We start from the raw sequence: 25,506 nt of genomic DNA, 5'->3' as shown, positions 1-25,506 counted from the left end.
CCAAAGTGCAGATTGAAAAAGTCATTTCTTCCTGCATCCATTGGCTTTATCAACAGCCTTTTATGACAAGCTTTTATTCCACTTGTGCACTTTTTATGTCTGTCAAGAACCAGAACCTCAGTTTTATTTAGATTTAATAACAGGAAGTTCTCGGTCATCCAGGAATTAATGTCCTTAAGGCACGTCTGAAGTCTAACCAACTGATCAACTGAAACAGGTCTGGAAGACATTTTAAGATACAAGGAGTGAATCTCATCCTCCGCCGGGGCCTTGCCACCGAGGATCTTGACAACAACCTCAGTGACTTCAGCCCAAGTCATGGACGAGTCCACGTCTGAGAACTCCGCCTCTGCTTCCTCTACAGAAGACATGGTTACAGGACTGAGCAGATCTTCGAAGCCTTCTTTCAAACAATATAACCTCTCTTTTGTTGCTCTTGATGTCCCCTCCAGTTCTTCTTGCTGTCGTCTCCAACGTCTCTCCATCCATTCATCCATTCATTGATTCCAAGCTGACGTTCAGGAGCTGCTTCCTGATCGATCGTCTTTAAAGCGTCATTTCTTTGTGTGTTTCCCATGATGAGGCTGGACGCATACCTGTTTACTACTAATAGTAATACTAATACTACTACTACTGCAGACCTGTTTACTACTAATAGTACTACTACTACTGTAGACCTGTTTACTACTGCTACTACGACGACTACTAAAACTACTAATACTACTACTGCATACCTGTTTACCACTAATCAATGAAAACGTCATTATTTTAGCCCTTTAGAGTGCTCTGAGATAGAACAGCGTATTCCGTATTATCGCCGCTGATGGAATATATTGTAAATCTCTGCTTCCTGCTCTGACGGAGACCAGTGGTTGCCTCTGTCCATTGAAGCCTCTCCACCAAACGCTCGAAGCGGCTTACGCTGCTCCTAGAATGTTTAAGGCACAACATTTGAGCATCATGCAGCTCATCTGAACGACGTGGCTTTGGGGGCCACGCTGATCGAAACGCATTAAAATGGTGGCTGATAAAACTTTGAGCCTTAAATCTGAACAGTATAGCATTTGGCCTTTAAGATAAGTGACATTTTATTCAAGTAATAATAATAATACATTTTATTTATATAGTGCTTTTCTGAAAACTCAAAGACATGTGTGAAGATGTCAAATTATTTAGTTATCAAAGTTGAACAATCAGAAAATACTTTCCAGAATATCTCAAAACAACAGCATGATATTCCATAAAAAAGGATTAGGATTAGATTATGCATGTATATCCACTTTCTATGGAAAAAATCACCCAATTCTGCGCCCCACACAAAGGCTCTGCCCCCTCCATATATTGGAATCTCCCATGATCACATTTGCAAAGTAAATGTCAAGAATCCATATAAATTGGCTGACAATTAGGTTTTACGTCTAGTTTGGTGATGAATTATAAATAAACACGTTGATCCCAGTCGTCTTCAGAATGGTGGAGATTAGGATGTAGAGGAAATATTCTATGCAGCGATTCCAGCGAGGCTGTTTGATGCTGCAGGGGCTGCATTACTCTTTTATTCTCTTTGACGTGTTGCATCTTTATTTTATTACCCATCTGCGCGACTGGATGTGTCAGAGCTATCTTTGACTTCACTTCCTGGCCAGGTCTCAGGCTTTTTTCTGAAACGCCGCTCTCCATTTGGAGCGCTCGCTTCTTCACCACCTCCCTTGTTATTCAAGCTTGATTTTTTTTCCACCTGTGTCGACACCTCCCACATTCCTTTTCTCACATTGTCATCAACCCCCTCATACGCTTGGTTCTCCGTCTCAGCTCCATCACTAAAATGCCCCCCGTTGTTATCGTTCACTCTGAGGGGCCTTTCTTCCTGTATGCTAATAACAGTCCTGCACTGAGAAAGAAAGCAGCTAAAGCATTCACATCAGAAATAAATGCATGCACGTCTGCACACAGTCAGACACACTCACCGTGCTCATGCCTGTGGAAGAGTTCATCCCTCCCATGCAGGAAGTTTCATCTCTGCCTGGAATCTTTTTGAAACTATTATGAAAAGCTAAAAACTTACCAAATGAGATTTTCCTGACTGTTTTTCTGCAATTTTTTACATTTACTGTCCTTCCAAATATCTCAAATTTTAGTCCACTATTGTGTAGGATTCAGACTGCATTTCTTTAATATTGCATGAGTAGTACTGATCCAACACTTACTGCGTTGGATCAGTACTTGGTTTTATAAAGACTCAACAAATTCTCGTGCTGGCAGTTCCTCTTTTGTAAAAGTGTCCACACAAACTGAATTTAATCACCTTCTTAAGGTACAATTCTTACCTATTTACTGTAAATTATATATCATTATTATCACCTACAAAACCTCTCTATTCGCACCATACAGAAAAGAGCACTAAGGACGATACACGATACAGGATACAGAGATCACACCAACACACTGTTGGTTATTACACTTACTTTACTTTATTACAATTACACATTTATGGATCTGGTCAAATTCAAAACAGCAGAAATAAAGTACAATAAATAATCTACTGCCAAAAAATATACAGGGAATGTTTATGGAGAGGGGGGGGTACAATCCAAGAGGAGAACTAAACTTAAGGTCCACACAAATATGAAGGTGACTGTGCATGTCTCGCTGGGGGGGTGACTTTGTGGAATAGTCTGCAAGTACAGTAGGCCCTCATTTTCCGCGGGGGTTACGTTCCAAAAACAACCCGCAATAAGTGAAATCCGCAATGTAGTAATTTTTATTTTTTTTACAATTATTATACATGTACATAAATGTTTTAAGGCTGTAAAACCCCTCACCACACACTTTATACACGTTTAACAGTCAGGCATTAATCTAAGTAGATTGTTTCAGTATTATAGAATGAAACCAAAGATCAAAACCTTTTCAGAACTAAACATTTGTTTGATGAATATAAATATATAGTACGTACAGTAAACGTTTTCCTGTTAATAATGTTAAGGCATGCAGGTCGAGGAAAGAGCCGCTTGGAGTGCAGAAGAACAAATATTCTACTCGTGCTGTCTTTAGCCTCTCATGCTGCTTTATTGGATAGCTTAGCACAGCGGAACGGCAGCGGCTACATGTATCAACAGGAAGAAACAAAACCCAAAAGGGACGTGATGTTTATGCTCCTACAACAGGGGTGGGCAAACATTTTTACTCGCGGGCCACAATGGGTCCTAAAATTTGACAGAGGGGCCGGGCGAGGGACAGACGGATGCAGTGTGTGTGTGAGCTAATTTTAATGACATGTAAAAGCCGTTACATGAAAGGATTTGGCCTTTTACAGGTGGCAATACAGGGAGAAAGGTAAAATGAATGAGGTTTATAATAACATTTTATTTAATGATATTATTTGGACAAGTTTGGCGGGCCGTATTAAAAAGCCTAACGGGCCGTATATGGCCCCCGGGCCGTAGTTTGCCCATGTCTGTCCTACAAAATAAAAGCCTCTTTGTACACAGAGAATAAGAGCGCTATTAAACAAACGCTTAACAAATAAACATGATAGCTTTTAGAAATAACGAATTCAATTTTAATGATCAACCTACGAGGTTGAACACATGAGAAATGATTAATAGCAACTCGCGCGTATTTCACAGTTCCTCCGACCGCGCCCCTTCGTCTTGCGCCGTTTCAAGGCGCGTTCAAGTGCAAAAATAAAATCTGAAATTGCACTAAAAAACTCCGCGAAGCAGCAAAGTCGTGGAAAATGAACCGCATTATATCGAGGGACTACTGTATACGGAAGATGAAGTGTGTTAAATGTGAGTATATATATTTTTCTTTATATAAGAGAATACAATATGGTTTGTTCATTATGAGTACTTATGTTGAATATTTTGCATCAAAATGATCAATAGTTAGAAAGGAATAAAAACAGTATTTCACTTCTTCCTACTCCTTTTTCAAACTGTGTTTTCTTGTCTTTTGTTATTTCATCAGTATTTATTTCCTTTGTATGTACAAAAATAAAATTCATTCATTTATTCATTACATAGTTTTTCGCAGTACTATTCACAAGAATGTATTAGGGTTAGGGTTAGGGTATTCCAATATTCTGTCTTGTGCTTTTGCGGCTTCTATCCTTACATGATATCCTGTGACTGTGGAGATGAACCGTTTCCTTTTATTAGTGGGTCATTAAAACCTGTTTAAAACCTGTTTAAATTAAAGCGACATTACTGTCTGTCTGTTCAAAGTTACAAGAGTCCAATTCTCTGCTACGAAACCTGAAACAAATAGACTGGAAATTAAAATGAAGGTTTAAAGAGGGCAGCAAATGCTCTGGCAGCACGGTGGCTGTGAGGAGTTTGCATGTTCTCCCCGTGTGTGCGTGGGTTCTCTCCGGGTTCTCCCCGTGTCTGCGTGGGTTCTCTCCGGGTTCTCCCCGTGTCTGCGTGGGTTCTCTCCGGGTTCTCCCCGTGTGTGTGTGGGTTCTCTCCGGGTTCTCCCATGTGTGCGTGGGTTCTCTCCGGGTTCTGCCCATGTGTACTTGGGTTCTCTCCGGCTTCTCCCCATGTGCGCTTGGGTTCTCTCCGGGTGTTCGTGGGTTCTCTCCGGGTTCTCCCCATGTGCGCTTGGGTTCTCTCCGGGTGTTCGTGGGTTCTCTCTGGGTTCTCCCCGTGTGTTCGTGGGTTGCCTCCATGACATTCAACAGTTAACCTCAAATATTTTTGCGTTTTCAAAATTCCAGGGTCTTACATATTGAAGTATCTCCATTAAGAGTTTAATCACATCAACACCCCCTTAATGACCCCCCCCCCTCTCTCTTTAATCATGCACAAGATGCTAATGTGTAGCAGCTTTCTCTAAGTGGCAAGTCTGTATGGACAAGTGAACACGCTCGTGTGTGTGTGTGTGTGTGTGTGTGTGTGCAGTGCAAGAAATATGGACGGCAGCTCATTTCATCTTTGAAGTTGACAGCGTGATTTAATTTGCACTGTGGGAGGGAGCGAATTATGACATGGAGGGGGAGGGGGGGATTAGACGAGGAAGTGATGGATGAATGAATGTTTGAAAGAACGGATGGAGGAAGAGATTGTGTATTGATATTTAAAATAATTGTATATTCCTGTGGCCCCCCCACAGAGTAATTAACATGTCACATGCAATGTTAACGTGCACCTGTGTGTGTGTGTCAGTGATACGTGTTTGTAGTAACAACCAGTAAAGCATTGATTGGTTTGACTGCTACACACACATTTCCTCAGCCACACACACACACACGCAAACACTCCTCCTGAGTTGTGCTGGGGGCTGCAGTATAAAGAGACAACAGTACACCTCCAGGAGATACAATTGCAAATGAGTGTATTAGGACTTGTGTTTATTTGTGTTTCTGTAACAACATCATTTTAGAGGAAGTTTATCGGGATAGTCTTTTGTTCTTTGCTCAGCTAAAATGCCTTTTTTTTTTTTTGCTTAGAAGGAGTCAAATATGGGAGACATTTTTGGGGGGATTACAAAAGTGTCAAAACGCAAAGCTTTAAAGAGCAGCCTGACATCAGGCTTTGATTGATAAATACATCTCAAGCAAAGATGAAACACGAGAATCAATTTCCCCCCACTTCCTGGAGAATATCTGGCTCTTTAAGACCCACGAATCAAACTTTAATAACCCCCCAAAAAATCAAGCCTTCATTGTTTCAGTTTTTCAACCTGGCTCTTATCAGAATATATATATATACAGAATAATACTCTTAAACTCATGGTAATTTTGGTAATTAGTTGCCCCTTTTGAACAATGAATTAATATTGAACCTGTAGGCTCATTACAGTTTGGTCTCTATAGTCCATCACTTTATGTGATCAGTATAGTAATATAAAACTAAATGTTGTCTCATCTATTGTTCTGTCGGCATGTAATTATGTTGTGGAATTCCATCTAATATGAAATTCCCTACATCTATATAGTTTACATCAAAAGGTTTAGGCTGACATCCCTCTATTGTAAATAATATGTTCACTCAGAGAGCACAGACCTCCCCCAAGCAGCTCGTTCCCCGACTAACTGGGTCTACACGGTCCACATGGTGATCTGGATCAGCACCAAAAGGTTCTAGATTGTTCTTGGTATCTTTACACACCAACAATGAAAAGTAAAAGGGAACTCATTATATAATCTCTCCTTTCCTTAAACATCGATCGGTGTTAATTGTTCTTGGCCATAAGCTTATCAGCTGTTGTTAAAGTTATTTAAAAGGTCTCATATTCTGCCCTATTCCCACAAGTTAATGCAGTTCCAAAACAATTATATGAAATCTGTGACAGTCTTCGGTCAAAATAGCAAACAGATGCTGCAGGACAGCGTCCCTCATTTCTGTCTCAAACAGATGCTGCAGGACAGCGTCCCTCATGTCTGTCTCAAACAGATGCTTGCAGGACAGCGTCCCTCATTTCTGTCTCAAACAGATGCTGCAGGACAGCATCCCTCATGTCTGTCTCAAACAGATGCTGCAGGACAGCGTCCCTCATTTCTGTCTCAAACAGATGCTGCAGGACAGCGTCCCTCATGTCTGTCTCAAACAGATGCTGCAGGACAGCGTCCCTCATTTCTGTCTCAAACAGATGCTGCAGGACAGCGTCCCTCATTTCTGTCTCAAACAGATGCTGCAGGACAGCGTCCCTCATTTCTGTCTCAAACAGATGCTGCAGGACAGCGTCCCTCATTTCTGTCTCAAACAGATGCTGCAGGACAGCGTCCCTCTTTTCTGTCTCAAACAGATGCTGCAGGACAGCGTCCCTCATTTCTGTCTCAAAACAGATGCTGCAGGACAGCGTCCCTCATTTCTGTCTCAAACAGCTGCTGCAGGACAGCGTCCCTCATTTCTGTCTCTAAGAGATGCTGCAGGACAGCGTCCCTCTTTTCTGTCTCAAACAGATGCTGCAGGACAGCGTCCCTCATTTCTGTCTCAAACAGCTGCTGCATGACAGCGTCCCTCATTTCTGTCTTTAAGAGATGCTGCATGACAGCGTCCCTCATTTCTGTCTCTAAGAGATGCTGCAGGACAGCGTCCCTCATTTCTGTCTCAAACAGATGCTGCAGGACAGCGTCCCTCATTTCTGTCTCAAACAGATGCTGCATGACAGCGTCCCTCATTTCTGTCTCTAAGAGATGCTGCAGGACAGCGTCCCTCATTTCTGTCTCTAAGAGATGCTGCAGGACAGCGTCCCTCATTTCTGTCTCAAACCGCTCCATCAGAAGCTGTTAGGGATAAAGTTTCTAACATTGTGATATTAAATTTTAAACGCATCGAAATGAATCAGGCAGAGGCACGGATGCTTTCTCTCTTGCGCAGCCAAGACCGACCGGTCTGGCGCGCTGCTCAAAACCAACTCTGTTCCGCTGACCGGAACATGTTTATTTATCACCTTCGTAGCTCCACCTCTTGACCCAGTGACATCACAATACTTTTAGGGGGCAAACATCGCTGCCCACCAGATGGGACTGTTCTTCACCTAACAGTTACATTACATTGAAAATTAGCTAATTGACTCTATCATTCCCTCCTGTATTTTCATTGTAAAACTAACATTCTTCTGGTTTCTACAAAGCATTCAGTGCTAACTAAACATGCTTGAACTAAACTATCAGAAAACAATCACAGAACAAAATCAATACAATCAAAATCAATACCTGAGTTATTACATTCATGATCTGAGTTCTTACATTCAAGATCTGACCTGAATCAGGGAGGAAGGCGAAAAACCCGTAGTTTGCAGATTCCATCTTCATACAGCATACATCTTTCAAACGGGAAAATTCCTTCCACAATCCAGCTGCACCTGCGATTATCTTAATGACCCCCAATTCAGGCATTTTAACAATCCTCCTAATACAATGTTAAACATCTCATTCATCGTCAACAAGGAAAACAAACATGAAAAAACATAAAATCAAATCAGTACAAAAACAAACAACATTCATTTCCACAATCTAAATGTTACTGTCAAACCCTTTATTCACAAATCCTACGTTAGAGCATTACGGATATTTCTCCTAGTTTGAATTACTTTAATATTTTACCAGCATTACCTTCTCTACACTGAAATTTGAAAACAGTGACATGATTATTTTATCTTTATTGCTCCAAAGTTTTAACACATCTGGAACATTCTGAACTCTAAATTAAATTACTACAATGTCTATATTATGTTATGGATGGATAATCATAACAATCTTTTACTGTCTTATTAACTCAACTTGTCACTAGAATTTAGCTACTTTTACTTACTCTAATGCTATCAAAAGTCATATGCTTAGACACTTTTACGTTGTTGTAGACTTATTACTTCTATTTTAGTATAATTGTTAACCTATCTTTCTATTAGCAATTGTTTAGTTAAATTTAGTTTATGAATTTAAATCTACATCCTGCTCATTAGTGTTATTTGATCTATTTTAGGATTCTAATTGCATCGTACGCTTCTCCACTTAATCATAAATTACTGATAGTTGCTATTAATACAGTCTAACGATACCAGGTGTTGGTTAACTACTCCTATGAAACTCTCCTAATCTGCATAGATTACTTTATGACGTTCTTCTAGTCACACATCTCTAAACAAACATTCAAACAGATTACACTTTGGAATATGCAAACTGTTCTTGGTGTTAGGTCAGTCTCGTTGTTGTCGTTCCTTGTCCATCAGCAAATCTTTTTGAAGAATGATTCAGCTTCACTGTCAGTGTTCTTGTCCTGCGTTACACTGTGAGGGTCTCTTCCTCACGGATCTTAAAATGAGTGTGATTCAATCTCTCACCACCTCTCTCTGATCAGACTTCCTGTCTGCATCTCTGGATCAGTTTGGCAAGAGCCGTTTCCTCCTGCAGTGCAACGGATGGATTCAGGAAGAACTCTGGATGTTCACGTCTCGTTGGTGTCGTCAGCATGACCCTGAGTGGTCCTCCGTTCCTCGGTCCGGACCGTCTGCTGCTTCCCGATGGTTTCCATGAGGTCGCCGACACCAAACATGCTCTGTAGATTCGCCCTCCTGTCGGGACAAAGAAAAACTTCGGCAGATCATTTGCTCTCTGGACATCGTTCAGAAAGAGTGTGCTTCATCTATTCACTCAACGCTTCCTCTTCACCAAATCGATGTACTGCATCCATGCTTTTGGTTTCTTCCGTGCATTGGCCAAACCTCATTTTAGCCTTCTCTACACTAGCCTAGCGCTCTGATATGCAGTGACATCTGATCTGCGTGTTGTTTCACATCTTACCACCTGATTCACAAAATCATTACCGTTATAACTAGTTATTATGGCTACTGGAACAGGATTTAGTGATTCTACACACATATACAGCAAACAATTTTTTTTTTTGTATTATTTTTATTCTTCCAGAGTAATGATTGATTTAATTACTGCTGTGCAATCCCTCCTGTTTGAACTATGAACGTAGTCCATGGTTCAAACTTGCTTCCATTAGTAAATCTAGTCTACTCTATCAGCATTAGTCTAACTTGTTTAATACAATGTCTCAAAATAATTCCTACTCTTACGTCACATTCACAACATATTATATACATCACTCAATTTGGGATGAAATAAGTTCAAAAGAGTTTCCATGTGCCTCTCACCCTATGCTTGTCTGAGATGCTCCTATTGAGGGTGCCATGCGTTGGCTGGAAGGTTCATCGCCTCCAGTCCGTCAGGCTTCTCCTCTGCTGTTGTCTGAGATGTTCCTTCGACCGTACAGCGCTTCCGTTGGCTGTCGTTTCTGCATCACAGCTTAGCAGTCTCTCCTGGTGTTCCTGGAGCTGTCATCGGCACTTGCAACTCAGAACAAAACACATTTCTTTATTGACACACGATAAAATCTTTGAACCTCTTCCTTCCTTCATTTCACGTTTCACTATTGAGAACCCATATGTTGGCAGAGTTTATCTGCTCCCAGTCCAGTCCGGGATCTCTCCTGCTATGGTAGAAAAAGCATTAAATTTACATGTTATATTCACAAATGTCAAGTCCCCAATTCACATCTGAATTGATTCAAGTCTGTCTCTAGTCGTCTCATCTTCCTTCAGTCTGAAGTCAGTCTCTAACCTCCTTATCTGTCTTGTACCGTAGTCAAAAGTCCCTTTAGATGTGTGCGCGTGTTTGTGCAATTACCTGTCCGCCGTTGAATCATCACCAATTATTTTAGATAATTTATTTAGATCCTGAGATTACCTTAGTTTTTAATCTAATTAAACTGTCTGTTCTTGATGACTCCCTGTGGCTCGCATTCCACAGAGTCATAAAAGTTGGGGGAATGATCTGGTACATCCCCATTCCTGTGTTTAGCTAAGCAAATGGTGGGGGACGAGTAGCCTCAAACGTGTCTCAAGACTGAGTGGACCTGAGAGGGCCCGTCTCATCTCCACTCAGCCACGAAAAGACAGGCATTCAGTCAGTCGTCCTCCTTGAACCCACCATTTTGTGATTTTACCTCCACTATGCTGATCTGGGGTTTTGTTAAAAGGCATTAGATATTTTATTTTTATTTATTTTTAATTCTGTGCAAACACTTTGATCTTGTCTTGGTCACCATCCTGGCGTCGTGGCCTGCCTGTGGTCTCCATGCAGCGTCATCCGATGCCATGTGGCATGTCTTTGTCTCTTGTCTGTCTTCACCATCCAGCATTCCTTTGTCTCCTCTTTTTTCTTCTCCTCAGCTTCATCTTCTTACATCTCCTCCAACCTTCTTTGTCTTCCAAAACTTTCTCAAACAAAAGGGTTGTCTCCAGAAAGATTTGCATATAAATGGCTGTAGAGACTTGGTTCTGTCATGCTAATTTGGAATTCACAAAGACTTTTTCTGCTTAAACCTCCATTTTGTAGTTGTCCTGGCCTCCATCTTGGAGGTGCCATGTGGTCTCTTTCTCCATGCTGCTCCTTTGTCCCTTCTGAAACGCTCAGAACAATCTTTACACATCATATTTCTTACGTTACATTTCCAACACTTACCACATTCTGGTTTCTTTTCCTCAACTTAGCTGTTCCTCCACACATTCTCAATACTTTCCATATACTCACCAGTTCCTGCTTCCTCCTCCTGACGTTCTTCTCCACTCCATCCAAGCGACCTTCTCAATCCTTCTTAAATCTCCTCCATCATTAAACATCCTCTAGTACTTTCATTACCAAAACATCACTTTTTCCTTCTTCTCTGCTAGAAATAATCTATTTACAAACAATCTACCTTCCTAGATGTTTATCTTCAACTGGGAAGTTATCCCCCTCTTGCACGAATGTTCAGTCGAGGCCTGCAGAACTTCACTGAGACATTCTGCAATCCAAGCCATCCTGTTGCTCACGATTTTTATTTTAGTTTTTTATAGCATGCTGTTTTATGTTACAGTTCCCCATGTGCTCCTCTGCTTAAAAGCATTCAAGCATCCATACATCCATACATACACCCACGTTACTTGTCGTTACACTCATGGCCAAATTACATTTTAGCACCCTACTTCACGGGTGGCAAGGTCTATTATTCGTCGTAATAGCCTACAGCCTGCTCTTGGAGCAAACCCAATTAAAGAATCCCTTTAAATTCTCGGCCTTATTACCGTTGTTGTGATAAGAACCGGAAAACAGCTCGCACTTGGAGCAAACGCAATTAAAGAATCCCTTTAAATTCTCGGCCTTATTACCGTTGTTGTGATAATAACCGGATCCCAGGCAACGTTTAAAACGGAGCCCGCGCACGCATCGACATACGTGCTTCGCAACAGACAAAAACGCTCGTCGCGCGCGACCTCCATTCTCACTCATTCACACACATAAACATCTTAAATCCTACTTACCTTCGTCCATCGATGCGTATTTCCCGCTGTTCTTCCGTCACACGGATCCTCCGTCGGACCGAAACGTGAACGGGGCCTTCTCCGAGGACCCGCTGCGTTGTCGACTCACCAACGCCATGCCTGCGCAGAAACCGCGTGCGTCCGCGCTCCTGCCGCACGTTCCGGACCGTGGATTCACGTGATATTGGATTCGCGGCTCGAAGGACCAATAAATGTTAGGGATAAAGTTTCTAACATTGTGATATTAAATTTTAAACGCATCGAAATGAATCAGGCAGAGGCACGGATGCTTTCTCTCTTGCGCAGCCAAGACCGACCGGTCTGGCGCGCTGCTCAAAACCAACTCTGTTCCGCTGACCGGAACATGTTTATTTATCACCTTCGTAGCTCCACCTCTTGACCCAGTGACATCACAATACTTTTAGGGGGCAAACATCGCTGCCCACCAGATGGGACTGTTCTTCACCTAACAGTTACATTACATTGAAAATTAGCTAATTGACTCTATCAGAAGCGGTTTTAGAAGCGGTTTTAAACCAGGAAGCAAAGTTACATCCATAGCGGAGGAACTGTGAAATACGCGCGAGTCGCTATTAATCATTTCTCATGTGTTCAGCCTCGTAGGTTGATCATTAAAATTAAATTCGTTATTTCTAAAAGCTATCATGTTTATTTGTTAAGCGTTTGTTTTATAGCGCTCTTATTCTCTGTGTAAAAAGAGGCTTTTATTTTGTAGGAGCATAAACGTCACGTCCCTTTTGGGTTTTGTTTCTTCCTGTTGATACATGTAGCCGCTGCCGTTCCGCTGTGCTAAGCTATCCAATAAAGCAGCATGAGAGGCTAAAGACAGCACGAGTAGAATATTTGTTCTTCTGCACTCCAAGCGGCTCTTTCCTCGACCTGCACGCCTTAACATTATTAACAGGAAAACGTTTACTGTACGTACTATATATTTTTATTTCTCAAACAAATGTTTAGTTCTGAAAAGGTTTTGATCTTTGGTTTCATTCTATAATACTGAAACAATCTATTTAGATTAATGCCTAACTGTTAAACGTGTATAAAGTGTGTGGTGAGGGGTTTTACAGCCTTAAAACATTTATGTACATGTATAATGTTAAAAAAAAAAAAATTATATTATATAATTTCTTTGTTTTATTGCAATGCAGGACCTCAGGAGTTGCTCCTTGAGGCGCCCAAAAAAAAACAATGTACTCTTTAAGTATATGCTGTGGCTCCAATGTGTAGGGAATTTCCATATTAGATGGGATTCCACAACGTGTTTACATGCCGACAGAACAACAGGGACGCACCACGTTTAGTTTGTTATTGTAATGACTGATTTCAAATGAACGCATCACAACAGTGACATCACACACCACAGATAAACATGGGCTTAGATTGGCTGGGGCAAAGTCCCGCCTTCAGGGGACAGAATGACGTGAGGACGAAGCGGGAAGCATCTTCATTCCAATGAAGCGCGGGCACGAGAGCTGTGTTGGAATCTCAGCGCTGATATCTGAACTAATTGTACTGATCTGTTAATTATATAAATGTCTTAATCTTAACCCACATTCTCCTCATTGATTACGCACCCACTATGGAGAACAAGAACCGGAAGAGGGTTTGGTAAAACCCTACAAATGGAAGGCCAGATGAAGCTAAGATAAGGAGGGGCATCACTTGCCCCACCATGAGTCACTAAACACGGTTCATGTCTTTCAGTGAGGCGAGCCAACGGAATGTGTAACTTTTGTCTGTCCACCTTTCTTTTTACTCTTCTGCTGCCTCTTACAGCTTACCTGTCTCATTACCCTCGCCGAAGCGGAGGCGAGGGTATTGCAATTGGGTGCGTTTGTCTGTTTGTCTGTCCGAGCGCATAACTCAAAAACTAGTAACCCAATCGACTTGAAATCTTTACACAAGCAAGGTTCTGTCCGTGGTTTGGTCCTCCCCAAGAATGGCGTTGATCCGGATCTGGATCCAGAATCTGGATCCAGATCTAGAATTATTTTTACATCTGGAATTGTGCCTGTGCTGTAAACTGCCACTTTAAGAGGGAGGGACACAAATGGCATGATGGGAAAAAGAGTCCAGAAGGAGTCTTGTAGTACGTTCCGGAGCAGCAAGCTAGAGCAGGTTTGGCCCCTCTGATCCGGAAGCCCTGTTTACTGTCTCACAAGATCCAATAGTCTTTTGGAGGCGGGGTCTGCAATCTCTGATTGTCGTTTTCTTTGTTTGTTTGTTTAACCAAGGGGTGTCAAACTCATTTTCTCCAAGGGCCACATTAGCATTATGTTTGCCCTCCAAAAGAAAAATGTAAACCGTAACACAGTAAAAACTAAATGTATTGTAATTTAATGTAAAAAAATATGTAACTACTCCTTAACATGCTGTTATATAACTATTAAAAAACATTTAACTCTTTATAATTACAATAAAATATTCAGTTTTGATATCACTTTTTGAAAAGGTTGTAACTTAAATTTTTTTAGAGATAAAGCCAAACTGTAAATGAAAAAAATCATAAGTATGAACCAAAGTTTGTGATAGCTAGCTAAACCTCATGGCGCAATGAAAGTGAGGGCCGGCACCACGCCGGCCGAGGTGGGATCCCGGGAAAGGTGCTCCCCCTCTGCTCGTAGGCGGGAAAAGCGCGGGCCCCGGGCACACCACCGGCTCGTCTCGTCCGCTACGTCGGGGAGGTGGAGCACGAGCGTGCGCAATAGGACCCGAAAGATTGTACAGTCCCTTATCCAATCAGGACGCAGAACACGATGCGCGTTCAAGCGCTGTAAAAAAAACATGAAAAATTCCATGTCAAAAATCCACGAAAGATGAACCGCATTATATCGAGGGACCACTGTATTTGTAATGTTGAAATTCATAAATTGTAGCTACTGCAGCTCTTTTGTTTTACAGTAGCTGGCTGATAATGATTTATAAAGTGTGAGTGGACTGCACTTATAAAGCGCTTTTCCAACTCGGTGCTCAAAGCGCTTTACATTAGGCCTCACATTCACCCATTCACACACACATTCACCCCCCAGTGGGCGACTGCTGCTAAGAGAGATGGATGTCGGCGAAAGTTACCACTCTTCTTTTCTTTCGTCATATTGAGTGATTCACACGAAGCATGTGTTAGAAAGACACACTGTAAACCCTGATAAGTTCAACTTACTCAAAAATATTTTGGAAACTGATTACACAAGACCGTTTAAGTTTGGGTCCTAATATATTTAAGTAAAGTAATAATTAAAAATAATACATTCTATCAACTTAAATGCTCTATGTATTTTTAATTTAAATATTTAATGTTCCTTAACTTAAAAATAGTTGGTTAGTTTTCTTATAATGTCTTATTTCTGACAACTAATTTCAATTGACACAATGATGCTTATTAATATTAACTTCCATCAACTAATCTGAAACTCAATAAAATTAATTGCACATAACCTACAAAATATAGAATATTTAACTAAAATGTTCACTTCAATTGATTACCTATAAGAATACTAGCATGTAAGTGCTAGACTTAAACTTAAAAACTACACATTCCCAAAACAAACAAATGAAATGCAATTGTTTCATTTCAATGTCTTTAATATAAAACAAACATAAAATACCTTTAGTTTAAAGACCATCTTGAACTGAAAAACAGAAAGTAATACCTTCCAAAGATAAAAACAAAGATTGCCAATTGCCAGGTGAGGTAGAAAAAGTAACAAAGGAACACCGATAAATTGGCCCTAATTCCAAATACATACAACTTCTCAAACAAGCATAACAAAAATATATAAATATATAGATATATAAATACCTACTATGGCATGCCGTTCAGGAACTTATTATATATATATATCAAAAGTGCTGGAATATATATATGAAAAGTCTGAGAATATGGACCGAACTATGAAAAGTCTGAGAATATGGACCGAACTATGAAAAGTCTGAGAATATGGACCGAACTCTGGAATATATATATGAAAAGTCTGAGAATATGGACCGAACTATGAAAAGTCTGAGAATATGGACCGAACTCTGGAATATATATACGAAAAGTCTGAGAATATGGACCAAACTCTGGAATATATATTTTGATATATATATTCGGATATTTTCAAATATATATTCAGACGTTTTCATATATATATTCAGACATTTTCATATATATATTCAGACTTTTTCATATATATATTCAGACATTTTCATATATATATTCAGACTTTTTCATATATATATTCAGACTTTTTCATATATAAAAAAGTCTGAATATATGAATATTCATAAAGCCAGAGCGGCGCTATGAACGGGGTCGAGGCTGCCTGCCGCGGAACATGCATAGCGCCGTATAAAGCCAGAACGGCGCTATGAACGGGGTCGAAGCTGCCTGCCGTTCTGGCTTTATACGGCGCTATGCATGTTCCGGGGCAGGCAGCTTCGACCCCGTCACGTGACCTGTCAAGTGCCGTATCAGGCCAGAAGTTTGGCCAGCGAGGGGGCGTGACGAACAGCTGTCGGCACGCCAGCCATCACGTGACTTGTCGCGCGTCAGACGGACACCCACAGCATGCATTACATTACAAATACAGTCAAACATCCTCTCTAAGAGGAGCGTTTCAAAAAAGCCCCCGCGGATTTGTTTCAGGGCGTTCATTATCTCCGCATTGAGGATTGCCTGCACTAGATTTCGAGCTGACTCCATTTATGACACAAGATCAATCTGGCTACCCGACCGGGAGTCGAACAGGCACAACGGGGGGGTGAGTGCGGAGCCCTAACCACTACACAGCGGCTTTCATATATATATTCCCGTGCACCGAAAAAAGTCTGAATATATATATATGAAAAAGTCTGAATATATATATCAAAATATATATTCCAGAGTTCGGTCCATATTCTCAGACTTTTCATATATATATATTCCAGAGTTCGGTCCATATTCTCAGACTTTTCATATATATATTCCAGCACTTTTGATATATATATATAATAAGTTCCTGAACGGCATGCCATAACCTACATATCACTATATATATATATAAAGTAATATATTTACTGTAGTGAACACTCTTCAAACAATCAAAAAAACAATACATGGACTATGAACTGTCACTGTACTTTAACAATTGTAACGCTGGAATGTAAAACCCAAATGTGGCTTCACATGGTCACAGAGTAAGTGAAGCGCAGGGATGGACTGTTACGATGGAATTCAAACACGTTTCAGCATCTCATGTTTCAGAGTCAGCAGGCGTGGCCTTAGTGGCTTGTTCTCAAGACACATCAGCATTTTTTGAATGAAGGTGAATGTGTAATTGAGTTTCTTGGGGTAGTCCAAATGCAAAGCATAGCTAAGGCCAAACAGCAGTAGAATTGCATCGCCCAATGTAGTGATGTCACTCACAACAATTTCATTCTCAATGACGATTGAAACGGACTTGGGGCTGAAAATGGTTGCGTCGTCGGTGACCACGACAAGGAGTCCCACAGGAGTGTCGGAAATGTCTGGCTCATCTCCTTGCTGCAAAACACAAACAATCCAATTATGAGGATAATTCCAGGACAGTTGATGACATATTTTGATTCAAATACACTCACATGAACAGAATTGAATGAAACAAGAACCATGGATTTCTCTCCAATTTGAAAAGGAGATCCCCCACTGACTGTTTCATTGTACATAATAAATTATAACAATATACTGAAAAAAAATATGAACTCACCCATCGATTTGAAAATGAAAATTGGCATTAAAATTACATTTCCATATTATTATTCATGTCACATGTTATTAATAATGACATTCCTATGAGTGCACTAAATACAGTGGTACCTCTACTTACGAATTTAATCCGTTCTGGGAGTAGCTTCGTAACGTGAAAACTTACTAAGTAGAGACGCATTTTGAATGTAAATGCACTAATCCGTTCCAAGCCCCGCAAAAGTATTGTAACGGTTCATGTTTTAGGAGTGTTCATTATTCCTACGCTGCAGAGAGTCCGCAAAGGCATCCAGGGAGGAGGGGCGGTGTGTGTGTGGGGGTGCCGCGAGGAGGAGGAGGAGAACGGGAGAGCTGCGGGAGAGCTGCGGGAGTTAGGGAGAGTTACCCGTCGTGTGCTTATTCCAGCGTCCGACGGACGCTACATTATGATATTTTTTTTAAATATTAATCTACCTGTTAGCTGTTACTTTTTGTCCTCTTTGTTTACTGGTCCTTTGCAGTGTTTTCTGCCTCGCGTTTCTTGAAAAACTGATCCGATGACGTCTGCTTTTGCTGGCTTTTGACAATCCGTCGGAAATGTGCGAGGCAGACGTCATCATAATGAGCAATAGCCCGACTTGTCAACACTTTTTCCGGGTGACACGAGGGGGACACGAATAGCGTGCTGGGATACACGCATACGCAACGGGTTGCCAGGCAGATTTTAGGCGATAGCCAATGGCAGAGCAGCTACGAGCAGCTATTTTTGACTTCGTGGCCTGAAACGCCTTCGTAACGAGAGGCAATATTTTCCCATTCAGATACTTCGTAACCTGAAACTTTCGGATGTAGGGACATTCGTAAGCTGAGGTACTACTGTACTTACATTGCAGTTCTTGAAGAACTCCGAGTCATCCTCTCTCAAGTATAGTGGGAGGGCACGGAGAGCCAGACTGCGTTTCAGATGTACATCATGCTGCTCCTAGATTGACAACCAAAACACAATAATCCATCATTATTCCACTGCATTGACATGGTGCGCCCTGATGACTTATGAGAACAATCTGAAATATTATCAGGTGTAAAGCCTGATTTCAGTCGGATTATTGAACTTCTGTACCAAAATGTCATGGTACCCCATGAGCTTTTGTGGCTACATATGTTTCCATAGGAAAAAAATTATCAATATGCCCAAAATTAGCAAGCCAACTGACATCTTATTTGCATTTAATATAGCATCAAAAGTCAACATACTCCTGAATATTTAACAATCAATATACTAACTCTATTGAAGTGAATTCAAATTGAAAACGTACCTTGAATTGCGGTAGTGGCTTGAATTGCAGTACTGATTCAGTCTGATCCTGTGGGAACAATGCAAAACTAATGGTCATTACGCCAATTAATTTTCCAGAAATATGCATTACTGTAGCATTATTCTTTCTCTTTCCTTCCTCCAACAATGTATACTTAGCTTAGAACATTTATGCTGTTCAGTAATGTACAATATCTGACAATCTAAGCAATTTAGACTCAAGAAATAATGTGCTTGTGAATTATTCGTACTGCTATTTTTTTTTTTTTGAATGGTAGTTATTGGATGTAGCAATCTTTTATAGTTGTTGCTCCGTCATTCCTCATCACGGTTTTTACTAGAGATGCAGTGATACACGGTCTGTCCGGTAACAGCGGCGAATGACGCCATTAAAACTTCAATGTGTTAGCCGCCGAGACGTGCTAACTTTATTACCCTGAGCCCTTCTGTTAACTTTACTGCATCAGGCGACTTCGAACCGACATTTGTAAACTTGTTTAACATACCAAACGGTCTTGTAAGAGAGGACAGAGGCAGAATGAAAAGTTAACGTTTACACAACAGTCATAATGCTATACGTAATGATAGCTAACGTTAGCACAAGAGTAGCGCGCCGAACTTCGACGTCGTACTGACAATAAAACCGAATGAAAATAAAACCGAACGGACACAGATAAACTTTCTTTAGCAGCGGTAACATTCATATGGTCTTGACCTTTGTAACTTACCCGTAGATAACACACGTTCCTCCGTTTCTTTAGACCTCTCGCTAACGAAATAATTTGAAATCTCCCTGGACGTCGTGACGTCGGTGACGTCGGACGCGACGTCAGACGCAACGTTCCTCTTCACGCAGAAGTTATGTTTTGAAATAGATGATTCACTCAGACACATTGATACACATATACTTAAAACAACACTAAACGTTAACAGCGCTTAATAGTTAAGTGCTCTGTTGACTCATTAGATGATTTTGATTTCTGTGCCCACATTACTTATGAGCTAGCAGTACTGTTCGGGTTTACAGTGCATTGTGTCAGGAACAGTTTGCACCGAAGCGATGTGCGTGGGAGGGGATCCTGTGCGTCTGAGATTCACAAGGGCGTGGAAAGGCTCGTCTATGCCTCACAAGGCTGCATAGATGAAGTAAAGCCTCCAAACAATGTCCATGCTATTTGCTCAATGTCCTTTTGCATTTATATGTCAGGATCAAGTATCGTCAGAAAGAATATCAACAAAAAGCTCAAAAGTAGATATAATAATCCTGAAGAAATTCATATTGCACAACAAGCATGCATGTGCTTTATTTGCATTTATACTACTTGTATCAGCATGTGCGTAGCTACTAGTGTGTATATTTGTCTGTGTTTGGGGGCTGCCCCGCTGCCACCGTGGGTGGACTAATCATTCTTCCTGCCTCGCTCTTTGTGATTGCCAGCCCAGCCCTGCACTGCAGCTAAATGGAATCAATTAAAATCTTTCTTGTTGATGGCGGCTGCCGCTTTCACAGGATTAGGCTTTGATCAAGAAGCACACAAATAAATAAATAAGCCAGTGGAAAGGGAATAGAAAAAGAATGAAGTCAATTAAGAAGACAGCATAGTGTGGCTGGGTCAGTGATGGAGGGTGGGGGCAGAGGCATTGTGTTTGTGATGGAGTCTATTGATGGTGCAAGCTAAGCTAAGAGGCAGTTTGCAGCGCTGGGTCATGGTAACTGTAGCACGCATGATCAAATTGCATTTCCTATCAGTTTCACACGAGCACTCAGGACTAATCTAAACCACCATGTCAACACGAAGGACATTGCCCTGTTCTGCTGTATTTAAATACAGATAGTCGTCAACTTACGACCTGTGTGACTTGCAAAAGTTCGACTTTGCGACCGCACTGGTTTATCTGTGTAGTTACGACGTACCGGAGAGCGAGCAAGCCAGTCAAGTGTACAGCACATTCTGAGGTCTCACCCATGATGTCTACCGAGGGGGACATTGTCTCTTCCTACTCCTCGTTTATGTGAAGATTCTACTAGCTTACGATACAGTATAAGCTTTAGATTTAGACCGACCCCTGGGTGGAACGGGGGTCGGTCTAATCTCTTCAGCTCCGTGCTTTCACCGTGATCATCAGAAACAGAAACAGCTTCTTTCTTCTCAGTACCGTGACTCAGACTCTCCCGTTTCAGCAGCGTATGGACTTTGGACGTGAAGGTATCGATTTTTTCGGACGTATAATTTTCTGTATAGAATGAGTTAATGAAAGAAGCACAAAAGGTTCTCTGTCCAAGTCTGATATGTCCCTTTTTTAAATGTTTGTCTATGAGTATGAAGACACATTTTCACCATTAGCCTGCCATAAATCTATCTGCAACTGGATCAACAATTTACTTTTTTATCTTGTCAGAATCAAAAACATTAAAAGTAAAAATAAATCGTTATATCCACTTTTATAATATTGGGCATTAGCAAAACCCATTTTAAGTCGCGTTGGTGCTAACCTAATTCTTTATCTGATTGTTCATTACCCACCTCATCAGAATTATAGCAAAACCAACCAACGATAGAAGGCATGCAATTTGTTTCTGATAAGAATCAAATCAAAGAGACAGGACAGGACAGCAAAAATGAGAGGCCATGTAACATAAATTCTTACTCTAGTTTACACTTGAATTGCAGTTTAAAAGTCCATCCATCTTATCTTCATTTAACGTATTAATTTTCTAAATTAACTAAGTCTTCATGAACAGTAATTTCCTTTTCATAAAACAAGTACTTTACCATTAATTTGCGTCATGAAATCCGTTACCAAATGTCTTATTTAGGATTGTATATTTCTGAAAGAAAAGCGCATCTCATCATTCAAAGTAACAGTTATGTCATTTGTTACTCACTTGTTCTTTCGCTTAGAACCGATGCCGATGGATAATACTCATATCTTCTTTGTCTCTGTCTACTTTCACAGGGTTCCTAAGTACAGGTGACCAGGCAGCCAAAGGGAACTATGGGTTGTTGGACCAAATCCAGGCTCTGCGTTGGACCAGCGAGAACATTGCAGCATTCGGTGGTGATCCGTTGCGCATCACTGTGTTCGGCTCGGGCGCCGGTGCTTCCTGTGTCAATCTGCTCACACTGTCTCACTACTCTGAGGGCAACCGCTGGAGCAACTCCACAAAAGGTAAAGATCCCTTTGAGTAAATAAAATGTTTCAAGAATTAACTCAACCTAATTTAAATTTATACTATTCTGGATTTGAAGGCAGGCGTACTCACAGCATATGTATAGTAGTTCTGTCAAGCGATTAAAAAATTTGAGCAATTAATTCATTATGATCTGTAATTAATTAATCTAATTACCGTATTTTCACACCCATAGGACGCACCCAAAAGTCTTAGATTTTTTTCAAAATGTGCCGCGCGTCCATTGGTCCGCGCGGCCTATTTGTTGTTGTAAGGCGGACTCAGTCGGGCGCCTCGCGGAGTGATATGCCGATGCGCTTCACCATGCTCCGTGTTGACGGAAGTGGCTGCCGAGGCTGTCGGTCCCGCAGCAGAACACGGGAATAGAGCAGCGGAGAGAGAATCCAGCATTAATGAATCCATGGAGGAAGAGGAGGAAGCAAGAAGAAGACCTGCAGCAACTCGGTTCTTGCGATCGGCGACTCCGTGCGCGGCGATCTCACCAATACGGTCTAAACCGGAGTGAAGCTAGCTAGCGCGCTAACGGGCTAACTAGCAAGCTAGCTTATCATCATCATCCCCGGTGGATTAACCAAGGAACTCCAACCGTTCAACGTTAAACTGCGGGCTGCGTGGGAGCGCTGGACGACAGAAGGAGAACACAGTTCCACTCAGAGTGGAAGGCAGCGCAGCGCCACAGTTTGACTGGATTGTAGCCGCTTCGGCTAACTGTCTGCTAGCATTGTTGTTCGCTTCATTTCCGAGGCGCCGCACGGCACAGAAAGAGACTCTGACAGTGAAGAAAGAGGCCGGCATGTTTGACGGAGATCTAGCGCAGCTGTTCACTATAGAAACAGAGGATGAGGACTTTGATGGGTTTGATTAATGACTCTGTTTTGCTCCGGCTCTATTTTTGAAAACGCGTACTAGTATGCTTGTTTGATTGATGATGATTAAAGATGTGAGTACCAAACTCAGTTTTGCTCCTGCTTTATTTTGCGCACCTATCATGCCGGCGCCTTTTGATCCGCGCGCCTTTTGTATGTTTGAAATACCGAAAAATCAGCTGTTAATGAGACTGCGGCGAATCACCAGGTGCGTCATAAGGTCGTGAAAATACGGTAATCTGTATTTTAATCTCACCTAAGATTTTCCAGAGAAAAGCCCTCAACTTGAGGTATTTCCATTTAAATTCATTACATTATTGTGGCAGATCAAAAGATTAATATATAACAATCAGTAGCTTTATAAAGTCCATACCTGTCAACCTCCAAGTCTCCATGGCCTTACAAACCGTTGTATTTTTCCTTACAAAATACAAAACAATCGTACACCATTTTTTTTTAATGCGTTTATTTATGTACATAGTTGGACATTATTAATTATGATACAGTTTAACATTTGATATTTTAACTAAACTAAAATACCCATTAATAATGCTTGTAATTTAAATTTTTAAATAAGAACAGATATTTCGGAAAAAAAATCGTTAGCATTTTTATTTTTGTAAACCAAACTTAAGTACAGTGGTACCTCAGCTTACGAATGTCCCTACATCCGAAATTTTCAGGTTACGAAGTTTCTGAATGGGAAAATATTGCCTCTCGTTACGAAGGCGTTTCAGGCTACGAAGTCAAAAATAGCTGCTCGTAGCTGCTCTGCCATTGGCTATCGCCTAAAATCTGCCTGGCAACCCGTTGCGTATGCGTATCCCAGCACGCTATTCGTGTCCCCCTCGTGTCCCCCGGAAAAAGTGTTGACAAGTCGGGCTATTGCTCATTATGATGACGTCTGCCTCGCACATTTCCGGCGGATTGTCAAAAGCCGGCAAAAGCAGACGTCATCGGATCAGTTTTTCAAGAAACGCGAGGCAGAAAACACCGCAAAGGACCAGTAAACAAAGAGGACAAAAAGTAACAGCTAACAGGTAGATTAATATTTTAAAAAAATATCATAATGTAGCGTCCGTCGGACGCTGGAATAAGCACACGACGGGTAACTCTCCGTGTGTGTGGGTGCCGCGGGGAGGAGGAGGAGAACGGGAGAGCTGCGTAGCTCCCGCAGCTCTCCCGTTCTCCTCCTCCTCCCCGCGGCACCCACACACACACACCGCCCCTCCTCCCTGGATGCCTTTGCGGACTCTCTGCAGCGTAGGAATAATGAACTTTTGCGGGGCTTGGAACGGATTAGTGCATTTACATTCAAAATGCGTCTCCACTTACGAAGTTTTCACGTTACGAAGCTACTCCCAGAACGGATTAAATTCGTAAGTAGAAGTACCACTGTATCGATCAATGATGCTTGTAATTTAAATTTCAAACAGGGACAGAAAAATACAAACCTTTGCAGCCTTGTGATTGGGAAACATGTTTTTCACGTTTCTTGATATTCGGTGCAGACCGGATGTACTGTAACAGTTCGTGTTCGTAATTCCTACTCTGCAGGGAGTCAGTGAAGGCATCCAGGGAAGAGGGGCGGTGTGTGTGTGAGCGTGCTCCCGAGGGGAGGGGGTGAGAGAGACGGGAGAGGATATCTGTTTTGTTAGCGGCGCGGTTACCGATTAATAAAAGCTTGTTCTGAGAACATCTCGTCCTTATTTCAGCGTCTGACGGACGCCACAGTCCCATCATTTTCAAATTTGCGTTTTTCCGTACAGATTTTCTTCTACGCCGTACACGTCTTAAAATGCATAAAAAACGTACTGGTTGACAGGTATGAAAGTATATTATTGTTTGACTTGAATCAGAAAACTTTATTAATCCCAGAGTTACATTCATTCCAACAGATGCAGTCCTATCATTTACATTCTGCTGTGTTTACAGCAGGGGTGCCCACACTTTTTCAGCATGCGAGCTACTTATAAAATGACCAAGTCACAAAGATCTACCCACTAAAAAAATGCTAAACATAGAAGTATTTTCAAATATATCGAGGATTCTTTATTTACAATGTATGCTGATGTACCCTGCGTAAATGCATGAGCCAGTATTGCATAACACAGCTGAATTAACTATGAACATTTTTTTGTAATTACATCAGGTTTGGAAGGACTTCTTGTTATTATTGATGACGTGACTCTCACAGAACGATGCCTCGGTGGCGGCTTTTGCTTTTGAAGTATGTTGTGTGAAAAATGACTGCTGTCCGGACAGCTGGGATTTTAATTCATTAACCTTTCTTTTTCTCAGCTCGCTTTTCGGTGGAAATTCAGTGTCGTATTGTTGTAATTGCGATTGTAGGCTGGCAGTGTAAATGCAGCGCAGCTGCTTGACGTTTATTTTGAAATGTGCGCTCTTATTTTGTAGTGCAAGGGGAAGTTTCAGCTGTGCTAGAGTTAGCGGCAGACAGGAACGCTCAGGTGCAGCGCTGCTAGTTCTTTAATTTAAGTTTCATTACTCTGAGTATCTGATGAAGAGTACTGCAGGAAGAAAACTGCCTCTTGGTCGTGTTGAAGCAGAAAAAGTGTTCTACAGTGTATCAATAAATAAAACATCT

At 41.4% G+C, this 25,506-nt stretch overlaps 1 protein-coding gene across 1 annotated transcript in view; it reads left to right on the top strand.

Annotated features, from left to right (window-relative positions):
- The window catches only part of nlgn1 (neuroligin 1), a 374,131-nt gene that overhangs the window by 328,917 nt on the left and 19,708 nt on the right, over positions 1-25,506 (top strand). The window contains exon 4 of the mRNA XM_068743587.1: positions 21,798-21,983. Coding sequence (XP_068599688.1) covers positions 21,798-21,983 — 186 coding nt within the window. The remainder of the gene's footprint in view (positions 1-21,797; positions 21,984-25,506) is intronic.

The sequence above is a fragment of the Brachionichthys hirsutus genome, chromosome 9 (genome assembly GCF_040956055.1).
Source record: "Brachionichthys hirsutus isolate HB-005 chromosome 9, CSIRO-AGI_Bhir_v1, whole genome shotgun sequence".
Classification (NCBI taxonomy): Eukaryota; Metazoa; Chordata; class Actinopteri; order Lophiiformes; family Brachionichthyidae; genus Brachionichthys; species Brachionichthys hirsutus.
The sequence above is the reverse complement of the archived record's forward strand: the minus strand, read 5'-3'. Positions and strand labels throughout refer to the sequence as shown.